The following is a 21,732-nucleotide window of genomic DNA, read 5'->3' on the forward strand; positions in this document are numbered from 1 at the left end:
CTGCGCGCCGTTTATTTTGCATTTCGTTTTTCGCTCAAGTTTCAATTTGCGGAACAATTATGTCATTAATCGCATGCCTTGCAACTTAGCACATGGGGCATGATGCAATTGGAAAATAATTACGATGTTTATAACGGCTTTCTAAATGTGTGTTGCAAGGTTGTGAGATAGTGAACTTTAACCAGATTTTGCAAATTTTAATATCGAGTTATCGTACACATTTAATGATCACCTTAGACGTTTCGCCACTATTCGGGCACATCGCAGTGCTTACGCGCGTCATCGGGTGTTCTCCATTCGATATCATTTATTTCTGTCAGAGATAAAATTCTATTATTTTTTAATCGTATTAAAAAAAATTAAACATGTATTTAGTAATTCGATTAAATTGCTAAATTTCTTGCCTGGCAAATAATGTTTTAAATATGTAACGTAAAGTAGAATGTACACCAATGCACTGAAAGCTAAGAATATTGAAAATATTTGAAAAGTCAAGGCACCACCAAGCATCTTCAACAAGATGCCTCCCACGATATTACCGATGGACATACCTGATAATATTTTAATAATTTCATATTAATGTCATATCTATCATAACTTCTCAGTGAACACAGATTTATAATACAATGTAAAATAGAAATGCTTTACCGACACCCTCTTTCAATCCTCCTACAATCCCTTGAACGGAAATAGATACATTAGATGATGATATCGCATTTACAAACGCTATTATGGTTGCGTAAGAAAGTAAAACCGATGGTCCCAATAATAAAAATTCTATTGGAATTATCCACCACGGCGTTGGTGCTACAGATATTAGTCCCAGTCGTATTGCATAAGATACCATAGACAAAAAAAGAGTATAGCCGTATCCTAACTTTTGTAATATTTTATCTGAAAAAGAAAAAAAAATTAATATTATTAAATAATTTATAGAACACGACAATTAAATGAAAATTTTGATTATTTTATTTAATCAATTCGCATCTTCCCTTTCACTATTATAGGAAAATATATTTTTTATTATTACCATATAATAACATGCATATAACGCCGCTACCGAAACATTGTGCAGCTACTATTAATCCTTCTATTAATTTGATGTGATCCATACAATTGACTTTCACGCCAAGATCTTCCACATACCTGATGATATAAATTAATTGAATATCATGAAAATATTAAACTTTTTGAAATTATAAATTGCGATTTTTTTTTTTTTATTAACCTCGAGTACAGAAAATGAATAAAAATTCATTATTAATAATTGAAATAATTCTAAAATCTACCACAACAAGAAAGACAGATTGTAGCCATCTATACCACCAGCAATTATACCGTAAATCAAAAATATAACAGTCGATTTAGAATTCAAAAGTATCCGTAGCTCTGCAAATATGTTTGGCGACTTTGGTATACGTGGTAGCTGTAACAGAAATCTATAATTAAAATATAAAATATTATTAAATTTAGTTAAAAAAATTTTTTTTTTAGTGTTTTGTAGATTTTACCTCTAATTTTCTGCAAAAAAACAAATCTAAGCACAAAAATATAATCACAAGAAGAAATGCAGGTGTGTAAGTTTTATAAGCCTTTCCATTAGACCATACATCCACCGTGTAACCTGATAATAATGCTGCAAGACCCGAACCAATTTCACTCCACAGTCGTTGCTTGCCATATTCCTTTTCTGCATTTTCACCTAAAATAAGCAGATTTATTTGTTATACAACTTACGCGAAGAACACGCTCGACACACTTCTATTGCAGTAATATAATTTTAAATAATTAAATAAATTTTTTTTTTACATTAAACAAAATTTTTTTTTATATTTTAATAAATAAACTGTTCAATATAACATACCAATTATTATATTAAATAATTTTACCTAAAATCGTAAGACAAAGTGATTCGGTTGTACTTAAAGAAGTACTAAAGCCCATATGGGCAAAAAAATATACAAAGGCATATCCCCAAAAACTGATAGATGTATACAGATTATGATCATCCTTGAAATTACTACAGGTAACAATGCAGTTATAATTTTTTTTTGTTCCTTCTGCGCATATAAGTACTTCCTCAACATTTAATAAGCAGGTAGTATTTAGCAAAATTGCTGTCTCTTCAGCTATGTGGAAACGTAATAACGCTGTAAAATTAGTGTCTTCGCATATCCAGTCACATGTAATATATTCTGACGTTTCATACGACAATAAAAAATTCTAAAAGAAAAGAACACAAGAAATAAAAATAATTAATAGTTCAATAATTAATAATCGATTGCAGTTTAACTTTAAAGTACAAATTATCAAACGCGATTACTTTATAAGAAAAGCAATCTACCACATTAGTTCGTAGAACCTACTGATCATGAAAATGTTATTGTTAAAATAAAATACGTAAATTAAAAAAAACCACAGTCGACTTACGTCATCTATGTAATCACAAGACGATAGAAACGAGCAAGAGATATTTTTAAACTCGTTATTTGGTATCGTTCTTTCTGGCGATAAAGGCAAAAAGTATAATAGAATAAAAAAGCCACTTGTAATAACAAGTACACTCATAAAGATGAATTTTTTTTGGGTGTGAAAATAATCTGTAAGTAAGCCGAACACTGGCTTAAAGATCACAAATAAAAGATAGGTAGCAACAGTAATGCTACTCATTATTATTGCAGAAACACCGAGTTGTTTACCGTAAACGGGTAGAAATGGTATCATAGCACCCATAGCTTGAACGAAAAATTGATTGTAATTAGTATGCTTACCTATATCATGCAGCGACATAATTTTTCTTTTTCAATTAAGGATAAAATACTTTTAATATCTTTTTTTTTTTGTTAATTAAAACTAATATCTTTTTTCACGATGTACTTACTCGCCATGAAAAAAAAGTAATGTGCTTTTAAAGGTAGATATTTGTAATTAATTTTCATAATTTCTATTTGATATGATATAACAAAGAGAAACACGCTGCAGACTTTATTTCCACTTTACGTCACTTGCGGCAATTAAATTAGAAACACTAATAAAAACTTCACAAATAAAAATATCGGTATCCACGCTTCGATACTATTTATAGCTATCGATTCCATTAGTAGAACCGAACAAATGCAAGTACGACTCTTAACTGCAAAATATACATTGTGTAAAAATAAAATTTTGTATTTAATAGGTGTTTCTACATTTGTCGTATCTTCAGAAAATTACCAATATTAAATGCATTATTTCAACGTCGTCTTGACATTTTCTAGAAAATTGTTGTAAAATACCGTACATATATATAAATGAAACGTTTATTCGTCAACTGTTAAAAATATTTGCTAGTAATGCATCGAACAGATATCGCTGATACTTTGCATGATATACAAGGACTTAATTTACTTATTTTCTGGGTTAAACTTGAATGGCGATTTGACTGTAGATCTCTAAAAAAGATTTCTTTATTATTATATTTATAAATATCTGTCGCAGTTTTTTTTCCGTAAATTTGTTTCGACGTTAAAGAAAGTAGGCCATGTAAGTGGAAATATTTATTATAAATCAAAGCTTATACATATATGCACGTCATTAGATAACAATATATTTGCACCTGAGAGCTACAGTACGCTTCAAAAGCTCCGCTAATGTTATGCAACCGCGTGTATAATAAAACAGTACCTATCCATATATATGTACTCATTCGTAAGTCGATAATATACTTTTCGAATATTATTTGGACTATCTTTTGACTTCATTCACACCGAATACAAAAAGCATCATTATCTTAGAAAAATTCTTCGTAAATGTAATGATATTAGTTCTATATTACGTGCTTTTCGCGGTGAAATAATAATATATAGTCTTTTTCGAAAAGGAAAGAAAATAGAAAAAACAAAAGTTATTCTATAAAGTGAGTGCTTATTAAGATATTTCATATTCCATCATCCCTGATACGTTCCGATATAAGATGAAATATCTCATAAGATATTTGCTTCTTAATCGCATCGAAGCAATGTATAATTTTTAAATTTAATTTTTTAATGTGGAATGTTAAAAAGAATCCATTAACGTAAAAATAAATATAGCGGCAAAGAGAAGTTGTATATCGCACATGTATTGGTGTATTATATGCAAATAAGAGTATCACTTTTTCTTCCTGCCATTTAACTGCTCTTACCATTGTATTAAACAATTATAAATCTTAAAATAATAATAAAAAATAATAAAATCTGAAAATAATATTTAAAAAATAATAAAATCTTAAAACCATATTAGATTCTACTCGCAAAAGAAGAATTCAACCCTCCCCGAACATTATTTTAAGTCTAAAATATTAATAAAAATTAATTTAATAAAAAAAGTAATATAAAGTTTAAGTAACAAGAAAAAAAAATCTTTAAAATATTAATTATTATTAAGATTTAAGAAGTTCTTTGCTAAGCAAATAATTTTTATTAATGCTGATGACAACGTTCATTAAATTTCATTAAATTAAAACAAATGTAGGCCTTTTTAAGCTCTCAGGCACATAAATTGGAATTATTAAAGACACGAATAAAAAAATCGTGAAATAAAAATAATGATGTAAAATATTATGTGTTAAAGAATTAATAGAAACTTTTAAATAAATTATATCTGTCGAATAGGCAAGAATTCAATATTCTTCTGTTCTTCCCGCGTTACAAATTACAAGGCTTGTAAATTTAAATGTATAAATCCGATATTGAAACTATGAATTATTACATAGTCTCGATCACATGCATAGTTTCTATTATTTCACATTGTGTAATTATATAGTCGAACATTTCTGGAAATAGAAGACGGAATAAGAAAGTTCAGGAAAATGGTCAATTAGAACTTGTTAATTTGCTTGCTGCTCAAATTCCTCCGTGCGTTTCGAAATTTCAACATTTAGACAACATATTTACGACATTAAAAAATAAAAAAATATATAAAAAATAAAAACGATAAATAGTGAGGCGATTTAAATTGTAAGACGTGTATTTAAATTTTCCAAAAAGATTTTCCGAAAGGAGAAGCCTCCTCCCCCCAGGCTAGAAAAGACAACGTGTTTGCGAATATCAAATAAATAAAATACCGAAACGTGCACGCGCGATTTTACAGACGTGTCTCTGGCAAACGACTAACCCCTTTTAGATTTTTATTCGATATTACTTTCTTAAATAAAATTGATTCGAAAGGTAACGAAGAGCGACTCGCGCCGTAAAGGAAAAAAAATTATCCGCGTGAAGCTATGGGTGAGAAACTAGCAGCAACGCTGAGCTAGCTCGCACAAAGTAAGTGCATCTGGTAACGTAACCGCTCAGTGAGCGTACAGCGAGCTTTTCCAATCTGATAAACATACTCTTTTTAGATATAAAAATATATCTATCAGATATCAGAGCTCGTTGAAAGCTCTCTGAACGACTCTTCCACTGAATGCACTGTGTACCTTTCGTTAGAGAAAAGCAATTGGAACGTGTACCACGCATTTAAACGAAATTTAGAGATAATGAGCGTTCATCGTCGATCAATACAGAGTCTTCTTTCGTCTTGTCATTCGTATATTGTTTGCAGTCTAATAGGAGTTCTCTTCGATCCCTTTACTTCGCGCGAAAGGCGTACTTCCAGTCCTGCAACAAAACGGAAACACACGTTGAGTAGGATTAACTAAAAAAAAAAGAAAAAAAAATAAGGAATTTCATGTCTCAAATTACTTTCGTTAATAGTTAGTAGACACAGTGATAAAACAAATTAAGAAATATAGCAATGTGATAATTTAAAATACAATAAAATAAAATTTAAGATACATTTTTTTTTTTTAATAAAATTTAAAATGTAAAAATTGGAGAAATCGGTAAGAAAATAATAAGATAAATTTATGTAAAGAACAATAATAAATTGTGTTACAATCACTAATATATCTTTAATTTAAATTTAATATTTTACTATGTGAAAGCATAAAAAGTTTTATGCATTTTAATAATAGCGATGCTGAAAAAAGCGCACAATATTATATTAATTAAATATTTATATATTATCACGACATCAAGCATATAAGAATTGAGGAAACATTTATGATACACATTACTTCGACATGCAATTACACACAACGAGAAACTTATACTTTACTCCTGTAACTTGCTTCATTACGTCGTTACATTGTTAATAGTGTATCGCCATTACTTTCCATATTTTATTATACATATTTAACAGTTATTTTACATTAGATAATATTACGTTTGTATATCACTATTATTTGCAACATTCACATAAAGTGCTGTCGTTAAATGTCACGAAACAAAATTGAAGAAGCAAACAAAATGAATACTTCATCGGAGGATATACTTTTTTTTTTATTTAAAAAGAATAAATTAAAATATCTAAAATATAATAGTATTTAATAGTAATTAATTAATGGAAACAATCAAGGATAATTGCAATCAATTTATACCGTGTGTACACTAATGTAAAAAACGGGAAAACTCTATATATTTTTCTACGAAAAAATACACACCTTATCGTTTATCCATTCGTCGTCGGGAGTGATTTATCTCCGCTATGTCATCCTCATCTTCATCTTGTATCTCGGATCCCGCTCAATATATACTCAAAAATCAAAAGCGAAACAAAAAACGACATCGCAAATTGGTCCAAAGAATGTACGGTACAGTTAAGCGCAAGTTTTGCGTGCAGAGAAAATTGATGCACAATATTCCATACATTGCCAAAATATGTCACATGTACGTTCTATGGCTTACAGTTTATTCTACAAGTCTGTCTGCTATTTTAGCAAAATCAAACGTACAACAAAACCCTTTTATTCTAAAATTGATAAATTGGGTTCTACTTCCCGATTTTAAAACCTGTCTTTGAGCCACAGTCACATTCTTATACGTAATTTAATTAAGATATTCGCAAACTTATACGTGAATATATGTTTATTTTATTATATAAAAATGCTCGTAACAACAATTTCGAAATATTTTACACTGGAGAATAAATGGAAGTTTCCGTTTGAAAATAATTTATTATTTATTAAAGTCTCAAGGCACTACCTTCGTCATTTTTAACTTATTAATATTTAATTGAGAATAAAATATCCTTTAATTTATATAACAAATTATCCTATCTAAAGAAAGAATGTGTATGTGTGTGTGTTAAAGTGCTTCATATATCGCTTCGTAGATTATATATAAAAAACATATCTATTTTTTAATCGAAATCACATGTTCCTACTTGCTTCCACATTACAGAAATCAACAGGAGAAACATTATTTCCCTTTTCTTTTTTTTTTTACATGCACCGTTGAGATCTTAGAAATATCGCCTGCGTCAATTTTTATCATTGTTAAATACATTTCAAACATAATTCAAATATTATTTCTAAATTTATGTTGAGTTGCAACTTGACGATATTTTTTTTACTGAAGTTTTCAAAAGCATTCCATACATATCTATGTTTGAATTATATTTGAAATCTATTTTTTTCTATACAATTGTGTAAATATATTTATCGCTGTAAATAAAATATACCCTCGAGATATCTTATCTCATATCCTTAAGACACTGTATATTTAAAAATCAAAATTCGAGCACATTTGTTTCAAATCTTTCTATAAATTGTTAAAAAAAAAAAAAAAAAACGTAAAATGCTAAAAACCGCGCACGCACGTAAAATTTTAAAAACCAATTTATTTATAGAAATCACAAATTATATGATAAAATAGGTTCCGTACCATCGTTAATATTTATCATTACATAGAATATATGTTGCATTGCAAAATCTTGGAGAATTCTTGAGAAAGTAAATTAAATTAAAATTAGAGTACATCACAAATATTATTTTGATGTTCTCTAATTTTAATTTAATTTAAAACATTGGAATATATTTTTCAATAAAATTTAATAATTCAATAAACTTTATTCCGACTTTTATTTCAATTTATTATATCGTAATGAATATATATATATATATATATATATATATATATATATATATATATATATATATATATATATATTATACATAAAGTAACAAATGAAATAAAGATCGGAATATTTGTAAATGTACCATTAATAAATTTATAACTTTTCTTATACAAATAATAGGTATTCTTGCTTATTTTAATCGAGGCCATTTAATTATTAATATATTTCGTATCTTTTCTATTTTTTCGCAATGCTTTGCGAATCTATACTGTGCTATATAGTTAAGCAAAGTTGCTATTTACATAATACTATTTTTAATAACATGTGCGTAATTTTATTCTCGCAATAAAAAAAAAAAAAAAAAAAAAAAAAGATGCGTTTAAAAGAGAAAATTTTAGATCAAATTTCGTATCGCGTAATAAGTAAAAATAGATTTTATTTTATTAAAGCCTACACATAAGTCTTTTTATTATTTAAAAAGTTTTATCATTTTTTAATTGCACTTATTTTTTTATTTTAATTAATTAAAAGCAATAAACATAAATAAGCATTTATTTGGAAAGTTAGTTTTATGTAAATGCAATTTATACAAGATGTTCCAAATAAAACAGCCATTACACCTTGTATGTGACTGTGTATAATCATTTAACATAAAAAAAGATTTGCATCTGACATTAAAAAAAAGAAAAAAAAGGAAAAGGAAAAAAAAAAGAAAAAAAAACTCCTAGTATATTAAGCATAATTATATTGTCTTTTTACCAAAAGTTACTAAATTTTTCTGATTATGTCAAGAAAAACGATGGCAAGTAGCCACAAAATGTAGAAGAAAAAAATGTGTTGAATGTAACTTTCAATATAATATATTATAGATAAATAAAATTCTTAAATTAAGTAAGACGTGTCGACGTTAAAAAAATCGGCAATTTGTAAAGATTCTTTATTAAAAAAAAGCTGTTAACGAATGACGAATAAAAGCACGTTAAAATATACTATATGTTCTCTTTAGCTGCAGCACGTTATATATAATTTTCCATTTAAAATAAGTCACATGTAAAAAAGCGTTTGAGAGTGGAAGAAAATAGATAAAATATGTTTTAAAAAATATAGAATACGCAGCTAAGGAGAACGGAATTTGTCGATGCGGTAAAGAATAAAAGCTAACGAACGGAAACGGAAACGGGATCGTAAAACGGATTCCGTCCGGCCTATGTAGATGACGAGTGAATGCCAAAAGCTTGGAAAATCTTGTTTTTAAACCCGGGTTTGTTAGGACTAGCGTCATGGTGGTGCTGGCCACTGCTTGCCGTTGACTGTCCTTCGTGTAGCGCCCTTTGCACCAGGGGCAACGAGCTGTTCGCCTGCGTTCGAATGCGTTCGTATGCGTGCGTGTGCGGTCGCCGACGAGATTCGGCCAGAATTCGGTCAGATCAGGTTGTGCCGGACGTGACGGACGATGGGACGAAACGAAAAAAAGAACAAAAAGAAAGAAGAAAAGGATAGTAGACGGCTATAAGTGTGTTTGTGTCAACTACTGCATGACATGCGAAAGTGCATACGGCTAATTTATACGTCGAAATAACAAACAGGAGAAAGAAAAAAACTCACCTCTTCGTGACTTTGTTCATGTTCACTATTAGCCAGACTGGACCGTGAACCGCGTCTGGTAGAGCTCTTTTCGTCACCCAGTAGTTGTGCTACTCGTGCTTTGTTCACTAGTTCCAATGCCTACGGAGAGAAATAAAAAACAAATTTAGCTATATCATGAATCCACGTTATTGAAACAAATTTAATTAATTCTAATTAATTTTTGTTTAATTTTTCCATGTGTATGTAACTGATTTTACATCATTAATTTTAATTTATAAACTTTATCATGACTATATCAGTTTTGTAATATATTAGTATATATAATTTAAAAAATAAATTTGATCAACATAATTTAAATTAATTAAATGCCATTATTAAATATGGTAATTATCATATCAACGTAAAATTTAAAAAAAAATTTAAGATTAACTTTGCAATATGCGTAAAGATCATGCAAGATTCCAGAACAGTGCTAAAAAGCTTTTACTCACTTGTTGCACATGCTGCGTGTGCAAAATGTAAGAAACCTTGTTAGTTAGTAGTTTTTGCAATTATACACGTGTATTATTTTAATGAAAGAATTAATACACACACTTACCTCTCTTCGAGACCTCATGGCGCAATCTTCGAGCGTCTCTGCAGCTTCGTATTTACCCTGTCTTCTATAAAGGGCACCAAGATTCTTTAAGGTAGTAGTAACGGTAGGTGAGTCCACTTTCGCGGCTTTGTGCCAGCCGCCGTACTCGCCGTATGGTGTATTCTCCTTGTTTCTATGCTTATTTTCTTCTCTTTCTTCAGCCACCTAAAACAAAAGTCACAAAATTGATCAGAAAATGAGTAAAATTTTTTTTTATTTAATAAAAAAATTCAAAAAAGTAAAATTAATACACTTTAGCCTTTAAACAATGTTTGAATATACAAGAAATCTTAATATAAAATATTAAATAAATTTAATAACGGTAAGATGTTTCAAATTTTCTTTAAAAATGTTACAGTTGCGTACCGATTTAATATTTAAAGTGACTTAATACTTTCATACCTGCCAAATAGGCTTATTATCACCATCAATGGCACCAAATTCCCTCTCATGCGCTCTCGTGAGCACCTGCTTATACAGCACCTCGGCATCTTTGTATTTTCCTTGCTTCAAGTAACAAGACGCCAAATTGTTTTTCGTTTTAGCGACATTTGGATCATCCGGGCCCAGTTTAGCTTCGTAGATTTCAAGTGCACGCTGATAGTAGCGCTCCACTTCCTCGTATTTGCCCTGGTTCTGGCACAGAAGTGCCAGATTATTTAACTGTTTCGCCACATCCGGATGATCGCGACCTAGTACCTTCTCGCGAATCTCAAGCGCTCGTTTGCACAGGGGTTCAGCCTCCTTATACTTCCCTCGTTTACCGTACAGCACCGCTAGGTTATTCAGTGTCGCCGCTACCGCGGGATGATTTTCACCTAGCGTTTTCTCTCGAATCGCTAGAGCGTCATTTAGAAGATTTGCAGCTTCTTTATATTTGTTTTGGTCTCGGTATACGAGAGCGAGAATGTTAAGCATGGTTGCTACATCAGGATGATCGTGCCCGGAGGTCTTTTCCAGATCTTCCAAAGCCTGCTTACATAGAGGAACAGCTACCTCGTAGCGGCCTTGACTCGCATACTGGATCACTAAGTTGTGCAGAGTGCGCAAACGTGCTGGTATTTCGTAACCGGCATTCACTTGCTGAGCAAACTGCGATGGCGGAGTTGGCGATATAGCTGAAAAAATATAATAAAAGTCAAATAACACTTTTATAGTTAAAAATAGATTAAACATACTGCATTTAATCCATTGTCGTAATTATAGAAAATTGTAATGAAAGATAAATTTGCTTACATTTGCTATTACGATCATCCGCATCGTCATCGGGAAAGAGATCTACCACGGGATCGTCTTTCGGTCGATCCTTGGCATTTTCATCTTCCGTCGATGGATCTGGATCGTACTGTCGCATACTAGCCATAAAATCTAAATGTCTTTTTTCTTCTTCCAATTGAGCAACCTATAAAATAATATGTACAATTAATAATAAATTAATAATTAAACCGTAATAAAGTCACCGTTAAAAAATTACTTTAACGCGTGCGGTTCTTTTAAAATGAGTGTCGTCGCGCAAATTTTACCCTCTTTTTATACGGGATTAAAGCAATAAAAAAAAGGGTTGCGTTGCTTAAAAAAAAAAATATTTTAAACGTCTGATGCTTCTAAACATGACATCAAAACAATTAATAACGTTCTCGACATTCCCGAACGGTTCGATCGTTTATATAATTTAAAAACGCGATGTATATATTTCACAACAGTACCACAGAGAATAAAAGTCACAGAATATACGATTTGTCAATGAGTAAATTCAATGTAATACTCAATTAGTTTAATGAAACTTAGCGTAGAAATTGAACCTCCTCCATTAGCATAAAACAGTCACTTGCAAACAATACTTACAGCTTGCTCACTCGCTTGTAGTTTCTGCTGTGTTCCCGCTAGCTCATCCCTTAGCCAAGCATTTTCTTGGCACAGTCTCTTCACTTGCGTCCTCAGTTTCTGCTTTTCCGCTTCCACCATTTGCAGGTGGCTCGCTAGTGCCTGCATTACTTGTGCTTCACCCAGGCCCAGGTCGATCATCTCAATAATTTTCGAGAGTAAGCTAGCCTTGTCCCGAGCGGCTGGGGCATCCTGAGACTGTAGACCCTGCAGTAGACTACCATGCTCGACTCGGAGAGCCTCTAAACCCTGAGCAACCGTTCGTGCTCCAGCCACGATCTCCTCCTGCGTCATCGCCGTCATTCTGCCTATGTTCTCAATTTTTTTACTGCAAAACGATACAAACGAAGGGATGCAATTTAATTAATATGCTCGCAAGATAATTAATTAAAAAAAAAAGAAAAAAACACAGTGGATTGTTCTTTCATTACGAAAGTAGAGCAAACAGGCGGTTACTCTCCAAAGAAAAATATCGATGTAACGTTTGAAGTGTATCTCGTGCGCGTTTAGACGCATTATAATAACACATAAAAAATTAATATGTCATTCTAGTTTTTAAAATATCATTGTTATACATTTTGCAACATGGTCAACGAGCGCCAGGTCGCTTCAGGCGTAGGACGGAAGTCGAAGGCCCGCAAGAGATGATTAGATATCCCAAAGTTAAAAGAGAGCAATTGTAATAATAAGTCGAGCACGCGATCGGTACTCGATTGGGGAGGGTCGCGGACGAAACGGAGGAAGAGGACGAAGAGAGAAGACTTACCCCATGTCTTCGAAGCCGCGTTGAAGCTGTCTACGTGCTGGCCTACCTCGCGCTGCGCGCTATCGTTGGCTCAATATTTTCGCGCCGACGCGGCGCATCGCGCTCCTCTTTCGCGCTCTCTTGCGATTCTGACTGAATCAAGTATATATGTAATATATACTGAGCGATTCATAGAAATCTATCCCGATATATTCCTATATCTAAATTATATTCGCAGCCTTTGCAAACTTAATTTTTTAATATACATTTTCTTGTAGAATTTCATAATAAGATAGAACGATAATCAGACCCCGGGGGAAATCTACAATGAAGTTAAATTATTAAATTAATTATAAAATTAAAATAATTAATTAATTAATTATCTTAATTGCTGGAAATAATTGCTTGGTGTGGAATTTGTATATTAAAAGTCCCTTTTTTAACCAGCAAAGTTAAACGTCTGTTTTAAAAGACGTTCGCCTGTGGACGAACCTGTACAGCCGTAATGCTGTAGAAATTCGATGGTGAGGAGAGAACGATCGCGTCGCCATCACGTAATCGATATCAGCCGAGAAGGGCTATTTTCTTCCGGAGATCAATTGCGAAACGTTCCCTTACAATCGATGATGTTACATGCACCTAATGTGTATCATTTAAATATACTGACTTCTAATTCGATATCGACCCGTTACTGGAAAAATAAATTTGTCCGCATTTACTTCGAATAATATCTAACAATATCTTTACAGTATCTCGTCGACTATTCTGACTTATTGGGCTATTTGTTCATTTCGAGTAGCGCCTGAATGTGCCCCTATTACGGAAGGTAAGGCTGGAGATTTTCCCCGATCCAACAAAGCACGTTTACACGAAGGGCTGCATAAAAGCCCTATATATCCTTAAACCGGTGTCCTGGATGCTCGCTCGAGGTTAAATTTTCAGAAACCTGTAAACCTTGACCTCCACGATGATAATTCGAGGGTCAGTATCGAACAGACTTGAGGATCTCGTGACGAGGACGTTTGTCCAGTTTCAGCATTTCCGCCTTTTATTCAAACAATTTCGACCGGCGAAGGAAGGTTTTAACTACCCGAAACGGCTTATATTACGAGAAAACGGAGCGATTTCAATGATCCGGGCTTGTGTTTAAATCTCGGGATTAAATATCGGGCCCGCGGTACATATAATTATTATTTAAACTGTTATTTAAATTAATATAATACGTTTAAAAGAGATGCTATCGTGATTCGAAACCTTAGGACGATTCTGAAAAAAAATATTCTACGATGAATTTTACAACGTATTGAGAATTAAAAGCTTGAAGTCACGAAGAGCGAGTGAAATTATTTATCTGTCCGCTCGATCGTTTACTTTATGTCTATTATACGTTCTGAACTGTTTTCCGTTATCAATCATCTTTTATATCTATATATGCTTCGTAATATATTCGTGTCACGTTAACCCTATTTTATAAATGAACTGCGTAATATACGAAGAAATTTGAGCCAATGTACGATAATTTCTCATTTCTTGCAATTTGTCTGCCAATAAGCAATAAATTATATAATAAAGATAAATGGAAAGATGCAAAAATGCATATTCTTCCAATGCTTATTTTATTTCAATACTTAAAAATGTATAGAAATATGCAGAATGTCTTAGAGATTCAAAATATAAAATAGAATAAAAGTAAGAAATTTCTTTTACGAGAAAAAAAAGGGAGAAATCAGATGAATGACTTAAGGCGGAGAATATTGAAAGGAATAAATGCGAAAAATATAGAGCGTGATAAAATGAGAAATGTGAGATTGAATTCCAAGTCTGTCTAATTTTAAGCTTTAGATTGAATTCAGGGTACACAGAAATGTATGCGAATATAAAAATAAGTATAAACTATATAAAATCAACTTGAGACGATCTATAATTTATCTGATTTTTCAAAATAGAATTCTATTTATAATTTTATACGCTGTGTGTATATTTTGTTATACGTGTGCACTCTATAGTAAACTCCGACGTATTTTATACAAACGCACTGCAATTTTGCGAATCTTTAAAAAATCTAGATTACAAATTATTTATTCAAAATAGACTCGAAGATAAAATTGATCTACAAAACTTAAGAGCTTAATAATAAAAATGTCGATGTGTTAAGTTTCGTTTTTTCCGAATCCTGTTTAAGAAATTAGAAATTGTTCGCGACGAAAATTGTAGAGTAAAGTAGAGAGAATGAGAGCAGAAGAGAGATGAAGAGAAAAAGATAAGATAAGAGAGAAACGAAGGTAAGTGCGTTAAAGGGATTATTTTCCTAGGTCTACTCACATTCTATAAGCATTGAGCGTTTTTGACATATCCGTCCTACCCATCAGTAACGGTGGACTCTGCCGGTTCTACCACTTTGCACCATACGTGTGTCTACATAGATAACGATTCTTCTTGCCGCTGGACGTATTTTCGCGATACAAACGAGTCATCTAGTTGTCGTCGGTACAAAAATATAGTTAATATATATAAAAATGCGCGCGTATGTACATGGGTATGCGAATTAGGGGACGGGGGGAAGGGTATATGTACACTGTGTGGTGAGTAGTTTCGATCGTTACGGTGACCGTACCGTAAAAGATCGCGTCTAGTATTTTACTAAAGACTTTTTGCCTCTGTGCAAGCACTGCAAGCCCATCCCTACCCTGAAAAGGGCGCAGAGCGCGTCGGGGGATGGAAATTGTATGACGCCTGCGCCGCGACGTTTCTTTAGAGGGTGCTAGCGCCGGGTTGCATGAAGAGGGTGCACGGATCGCATCCCTATAAGGTCGGGGTGAGGGTTACGTTACCAAGATACCTCGAAATCAAATGAAATACTTTTCGCCACGTGTAACGCCCTCGCCTTTACACGATTAACTATTTTCCTCGGAAATTAATTATTTTGATTATTATTATTATATCAATTAAAAAATTTAATATCCATTTAAATTACTTGTGATTAATATATGAATATATATTTTTAGAATTAATATTAATATAATATCGAAGACAATGATATAGATTTCAATATATACGCGGTGTGAGATAACGAAATTTTAATTAATCGCAAGGGTACTATGCGAATTATCTGAAAACGCAAAGCGGACGGACTTCGAGGATCTCAGCGACGAGTCGCGCAGTCTGTTTCTGCGATCGCAAAGAGCCAGACGGTAGTCTGACATGAGAGTACAGCTGTTGGTAGTCGATGACTCACTGCATGACGACAGACTACTAGTGACTGCGAGCAGAGTCAGCACTGAGCCAGTAACACGCTATTATCCACGTTCCTGTCCCGCAATGTTACTACAGAAATCTTGTTCTTTCTCTCTTTCGCATATCTCGTATCATTCTCTGCAGTTTCCAAGTCATTCGTCGTGGGGAAAACATTTAATTGTTGCTCACGTATAATCTTAAATAATTAAATGCTTTTCTTGTATTACTATTTCAAATCGAGAGATTGATTGGCACGAAGTGTTGCGGTAGTAAAAAAAAAATAAAAAAACAAAAAAATTATTCTTTCCTGACGGCGATGGAAATTGAAGTACAGAATAAATAGTAGTGAAACAACTACGATGATGAGGAGAAAGGAAAAGTCTTATTACCCGAGTTTCACTCGAGACCGACGAGAAAGGATTTAATAATTGTAGCGGAATAATTTCGCGATGTAAAACTGCTTTCTTAAAAATCATTCTGATCGTTACATAAAAATATTTCTACGCAACTACGTAAACAGTATATTCATAAATCCGTTGGGGTTTATTTTACCTTCGTGTCGCAATTATTTGATTACTTTTCTACATGTGTTTTTCATTAAGCATTTGGAAATACCTATTTAGTTGAATATTTATTTTTCGAATAATTTTAATGTTAGTTAAAAAAAAAAAAGAAAAGAAAAATATTTAATTAAGTAATTTATTAAATTTTAAAATTTAGTTCTGTAATTTACGAGTTGCTTAAAAAGTTCTCGAAATAATATTCGTTAACGTCATGGTCGCTAACCTTGTTATGCTTCCACGATCACTGTTGCCGGTGGCGGAAATAAATTAAGTCGATTAGTTTTCCGGTTGTTTCTGTGGTACCTGTGGATTGCCGAGACAGATGCAGGGACTTATACTTCGTCTAACGCCGGTCAGAAATAATTAGCTTGTAAAAATATATGTACAAAAACAAGTATAAATTTCTGAAAGTGAGAAATCTCCAAACTAGAATAGAAAAAAATAAACTCTTGTATCTTACTTTACCCTTCAAGCTTTCCGACAGTTTGTTCCTATAGTTTGGTCTATCTCATTTTAACATAGACTAAAGGAGATATATTTAAAAATAAAAAAAAAAAACAGATCTGCCGACACTTTCATCGGGAAATAATTCTCCTCTGTAGTAACTGATGCGTTATTTCTTTCTCAAACTGCGACGGACTTTCCTCCATCATAAATTCAAAAGTATACACAATAATTTCTTGATATATATAATTAAATTACTTAACAATTAGACGAGAGACACTATCACACGTTACACGAATGGCATATAGCAACGTTGATCTTTTTAATCGTTACCTCAAACGTTTCGACATAATCAAGTCCCTGCCTTCCGTCACCGGCCACAGTGTTTCGTGCCGGCTGATTAAATGCGAGTGACACAATCCAAACTGCAACAAGTCATACTTACTCTTGCGAGTGGTCCATACAAGGTCGGCACCGTTCGTTTCAATGTAGCATCCCACCGGCGCGCGCGCGCGGCTTGGAGTGCTGCCGGGATGAGTATCGGGATGCTCCGAAGAGATCCCGCAATCCTCGAGAAATCCTGCGAAAGGCTCGGGCTCCACGTCGAAAAGATTAGTCCCCTTCGTTTCTCTCGCGAGTCGTGTCGACACGCCGGAGCTGCGTGCGATAGCAAGACCACCTTGAGCTTCTCCGCGGTAAAGCGATACCGGTCGGCGCGTCGTCGCTTCGACGGGGCTCGCGGGGCAGTTTTCAGGCAACGGAAATTCTACGGCGATCGACGAGCATCGACGCCCAGGTTCGCCGACGGCGACGGCGAAGACGGCGGTGACAGACAAAGATGGCGAGGCACCACAGGCTGCACGGAGCTGACGGAGGCAGCGTCACATGTCCCGCGAGGTCGAGTCTGGGACGCGAGCCCACGGTCAGCCGATTGCCGAGATAACCGAGGGCGCGATCGACCGTGCGGAAGATCGCCGTTAAGAAAGCACGACCAAATCGCGTCGTGGACGCGACAAACAACCTCACTACGCTCACTCGACTGTTCACGGCTGATCGTAAAACCGTGACTGCAGCGACTCCACCGTGACGTGGCGCCTCTACTGCGCCTCGTGCGAAGCTCGCGCACGGACGGGCAGATTTTCATGAGAAGAGAACTCGCCCAAAGACTGTTGCAATAAAAAAAAAGTAATGATATAGATAAACTAATTAGTTATTCAACTGCAATTATTATACACAATTACAATGAGAGTGAACCTCGGGTACTTCGGGCTCGATGCTCATTGACGCTTGCACGTGGATGAACAGCATCCAGCGTATAGATAAAATAGTATCAAATATAAAATTAATTTTATTACGACTTATTTAGTTGTTTCTTTTAAAACAGTACCACATGTTAGAGAAGTCGTACGATTTTGTATCGCGGAATTCCTCGTTGACGAGTGGTACGTGCCAGCAATCGTTATTTTTTTGCACACCAAGCGTGAAATTAAAGGGCTCTTGGATGCGAATGCCAGTCTTACTCGTCTTGATGAAGTACTGATGCGAGGACTGCCACTTTTCAAACGTTTGCTGCAAACGCTGGTCTCGCAGAGAGTAATAATGTTCGCGCATAAAGTCAGACGAAATATACATCGTATTTATTCCGCTCGCCATAGTCGCGTAAAGCATGTAAGGATCGTCGGCTGACCTGAAAATTTTTACTATCATGTACGTAGAGCTTTATTTTTAATATAACAGTTGCTTGAACTCAATACTTACAAATCATCTACTAAGAAAACAGACGCCTTCCGCTCCACTTGCTTGAAAACCGATAACTTCTTTTGATGCTTTCTCGTAAATACAAGGATCTTTTTTCCGAGTTTACTGAAATGCTCGATTATATTGATTAACTGTAATGTGAAACATTTATTATTTAACAGATTAGTAAACGATTGAAGCATAGATAAAATACACAGCTAATAAAATAGCATATAAAATACTTATTTAACATTGTAAATATACAAATGTAATGTACTTCAGTTTGATAGATAGTATGTATTACCCATAGCAATTGAGGCCCGGTTTTCTTTTGAATATAAGTTAGATTAAGACCATCAACGACTACGTCGTAAGGTTTAATACTTTCAATGAAAGTTTTAAATCTGGACAATTCTTTAGGATTTGTTTTACAATAAATATCTGATCCTATAATCACTTTGTCCATTATAGATTTTGCCAGTTTCTGAAATTCTTCCTCGCTGAAAGTTATTCTGGACAGAGAATGACCGCAATGTTGACAATTTCCCCTAAATAACATAAATAAAATGTTATTAATTTTCAACTATTCATTTAAAACGATAATTTTACACGTAATTGGTAATTCGAAACTTCCATCTTAATTTATAATCCTGTAACTAAATTATAATTAGATAAATAAATTAAACAATGATTTTTTTTAATTATTTAAAAAGTAACGTACGTTATTCTTGGAATTTTAACGAGCCTCGTGGACCAGCCGTACTTGCTAGCTGTATCAACGTATGTATTCACAACTTTATCATACGGTATTACATTATTTTTAGCCCAAAAATCAAACATCTCTTCCATTCTCCTGTTGAAACCTTTTGCGTCTTCTAACTGGCAATATTGTAGATGCGATTTATATAAAATACTTTGTGGAATCTGCTTGCGTTCAATTATTTTTGACAATACTTTCCATGCAGCATCAGCTTTTCCATTTCTAAATGCTGCACCTGCTAACGTAGAATATATTGCAGTACCAGGAGTAGAAACAATTTTTATCATTTCTATTAATTCATACGCCTTCTCCCATTCATTTGTCAAACATAAACTCTTTATACACGCTTCAGCTGTAATAGAATCTACATAAGGATGTTTCTGTCTAAGAGAGTTATAAGTTTTTACAATTTCTGCCTTATCTGCGTCAGTCAAAGTATCATCTTGTTTTAAAGCGTAAGCGCCGAGATATTTGCCAATCATTGCCATGTTTATGGGATAATTATTTTTTTTTAAGAACTTGAAATATGCAATGGCATTATCCACGTGGAAATGTCTGATACACATGTCTATGATTGTGGAATCTACAGTAGCTGAAGTAATTTCTATATTTTTTTTAAGGACTTCCTCTCGTATTTTTCCCCATTCTATGTTTTGTACATTTTTTATTATCTTCTTATATATATCTGCATTTTCTGCTACAAGGGCATGTAAGGGAACAACTTTTTTAAGTCTGTGAACGTGCCTCGATAAAAAATACACATCTTTGTGAAATTTATAGGAATAAATCCATAATGGTTGATATAGTTTATAAAACAGCGTCATTTATGCTGCATCTGAAAATTGAATTTACATGTTAATAAAATAATTTAATAAGCATGTAAGAGTTAAAGAGCACTTACGTTATTCTTTTACAGAATAAATTTACGACTAATAATTTCTCTCAATCACATAAAAATTCAATAAATTATTAATTAATCTTATTGCACACAAAATATAAGAAAATTTACAACACTGCTGTTACAGACCTGTTAAATTATTAACTTTGTGCGTATATTAATATCAAGATTTTTTCTTTATTCCTCTTCGTTTTTCATTAAAATATTCGTAACAAGAACGTGATAGTAATATCTTCTAACCTCTCTGTAGCGTGTATTATACTGTTTACTATCAACGACAAAGTGAGACTGAACTGTTCATGATGACCACACCGTTGTCCCTCTAGTCGCGCTACCTGAAACGTTTTACTCTTTTATCGTGGAATTATCAGCTGTAAGTAAATTCTGATTATAATACAATCATAGCGACGACCGAAGTATTATTATCGCTTCTACATAAGATTATCATTGATAAAGAAATTTTAATTTATTACTTATTTAATTTTATTTTTATCTAATAATTTACATTGTCAATATAATTATCGTAATATAAAATTAGAAGTAAAATATGTTTAATAAATGTTATCGTCGGTCGTATCAACGCTCTTTAAGTATTCCGGAATTGTTCATATTCATTTGTCAATAATGAAGTAAATTTATTTGCGATTGCTGATATTTAAGTAGAAAAGAAAATACGTAAATTAATTCAAGCCAAAATTACATTCAAATTAATATCTCAAAATGTAGCTTCTAATTAATAACGCTGTCAATCAGTCCTAGATAAGGTTCGTTCTGCAAAATCATAAAAAAGTATTTTTAAGCCATGTCACGCGTGTGGGAATCTTAATTAGTAGAACGTCGCGCCTTGGTGTCGAAGAAGCCGCGGAGATATAATCAACCTTTGTAACTCGGCACCGTTTGCACCTTTTCTCTTTTCCGTCTAACGCATGCTGAGGCGCGCATAAAAGGATGGTCAGAAACCGCGAAATTAAATCTTTCGTTGATTATCACGGGACAAGATGAAGCGATTTTTGCCGCTCGAGGCTGCGACCGACGGATGCGCGAGTGCATCGATCATTTCTAGCTGGGCTTTATTATAAAAACAACAGGATTACAATTCACGCGTGCGCTTCGATAAAAAAACATGACAAAGAGATTAATTTGGGATTTTCGACAAAAATTTACCGGACGACGTTATTATCAGCGCTCTCCGTGATTTACTATCGCGCGTATTTTCGCGGATAATCGTTCCTCGCGAGCTCTTGGAATATACCATTCGCCGTTGAGTCGTAAATAAATAAAACCCAATTCAATTGCAGTTTGCAATTAATCTACCGCGACGAAGAA

The 21,732-nt window shown here is 33.3% G+C and overlaps 3 protein-coding genes across 6 annotated transcripts; all 3 read right to left on the minus strand.

Moving 5' to 3' along the window:
* Positions 1-183: 183 nt before the first annotated feature.
* On the minus strand, positions 184-7,959 carry LOC139101624 (major facilitator superfamily domain-containing protein 6-like). The gene is made up of 10 exons (XM_070654919.1): positions 6,503-7,959; positions 2,882-5,618; positions 2,431-2,735; positions 1,890-2,223; positions 1,512-1,702; positions 1,290-1,426; positions 1,031-1,146; positions 649-894; positions 405-551; positions 184-313 (listed from the first exon to the last, which is right to left on the minus strand). Exons 2-10 carry the CDS (start codon positions 2,937-2,939, stop codon positions 249-251), a joined length of 1,599 nt encoding a protein of 532 aa, XP_070511020.1. The 5' UTR covers positions 2,940-5,618; positions 6,503-7,959; the 3' UTR covers positions 184-248.
* A 688-nt stretch (positions 7,960-8,647) lies between these two features.
* Klc (kinesin light chain) lies at positions 8,648-17,596 on the minus strand. 4 transcript variants are annotated; one of them, XM_070654917.1, is made up of 8 exons: positions 17,457-17,596; positions 11,987-12,353; positions 11,378-11,543; positions 10,544-11,259; positions 10,103-10,306; positions 9,996-10,007; positions 9,523-9,642; positions 8,648-9,275 (listed from the first exon to the last, which is right to left on the minus strand). In XM_070654917.1, exons 1-8 carry the CDS (start codon positions 17,471-17,473, stop codon positions 9,123-9,125), a joined length of 1,755 nt encoding a protein of 584 aa, XP_070511018.1. In that variant the 5' UTR covers positions 17,474-17,596; the 3' UTR covers positions 8,648-9,122. The 4 variants fall into 4 exon arrangements, with proteins under 4 accessions (XP_070511018.1, XP_070511016.1, XP_070511019.1 ...); XM_070654915.1 differs by lacking the exon at positions 17,457-17,596 and adding an exon at positions 15,093-17,419; XM_070654918.1 differs by lacking the exon at positions 17,457-17,596 and adding an exon at positions 12,792-13,972.
* Mldr (mitochondrial ribonuclease P catalytic subunit) lies at positions 17,457-20,856 on the minus strand. The gene is made up of 5 exons (XM_070654920.1): positions 20,536-20,856; positions 19,470-20,343; positions 19,053-19,296; positions 18,770-18,900; positions 17,457-18,698 (listed from the first exon to the last, which is right to left on the minus strand). The coding sequence occupies exons 2-5, from the start codon at positions 20,330-20,332 to the stop codon at positions 18,374-18,376; spliced, it is 1,563 nt and encodes a 520-aa protein (XP_070511021.1). The 5' UTR covers positions 20,333-20,343; positions 20,536-20,856; the 3' UTR covers positions 17,457-18,373.
* Between the last annotated feature and the right edge of the window lie 876 nt (positions 20,857-21,732).

This window comes from Cardiocondyla obscurior, linkage group LG04 (assembly GCF_019399895.1).
Source record: "Cardiocondyla obscurior isolate alpha-2009 linkage group LG04, Cobs3.1, whole genome shotgun sequence".
In the NCBI taxonomy this organism is placed as follows: domain Eukaryota; kingdom Metazoa; phylum Arthropoda; class Insecta; order Hymenoptera; family Formicidae; genus Cardiocondyla; species Cardiocondyla obscurior.

Bases quoted from the DNA above. Each gene is read 5' to 3' on its own strand.
- Mldr (XM_070654920.1), bottom strand. From the start codon at position 20,332: ATGACGCTGTTTTATAAACTATATCAACCATTATGGATTTATTCCTAT. The intron at 18,901-19,052 runs GTAATACATACT...TTCACATTACAG, and splicing joins CCGGGCCTCAATTGCTATGG to TTAATCAATATAATCGAGCA. The intron at 18,699-18,769 runs GTAAGTATTGAG...AAAAATTTTCAG, and splicing joins GTTTTCTTAGTAGATGATTT to GTCAGCCGACGATCCTTACA.
- LOC139101624 (XM_070654919.1), bottom strand. From the start codon at position 2,939: ATGAAAATTAATTACAAATATCTACCTTTAAAAGCACATTACTTTTTT. The intron at 2,736-2,881 runs GTAAGTACATCG...TTTTCGTTCAAG, and splicing joins TTACTTTTTTTTCATGGCGA to CTATGGGTGCTATGATACCA. The intron at 1,703-1,889 runs GTAAAATTATTT...TGCTTATTTTAG, and splicing joins ACTTTGTCTTACGATTTTAG to GTGAAAATGCAGAAAAGGAA.
- Klc (XM_070654915.1), bottom strand. From the start codon at position 15,136: ATGGGTAGGACGGATATGTCAAAAACGCTCAATGCTTATAGAAT. The intron at 11,544-11,986 runs GTAAGTATTGTT...ATTATTTTATAG, and splicing joins TACAAGCGAGTGAGCAAGCT to GTTGCTCAATTGGAAGAAGA. The intron at 11,260-11,377 runs GTAAGCAAATTT...ATATTTTTTCAG, and splicing joins GGATGATCGTAATAGCAAAT to CTATATCGCCAACTCCGCCA.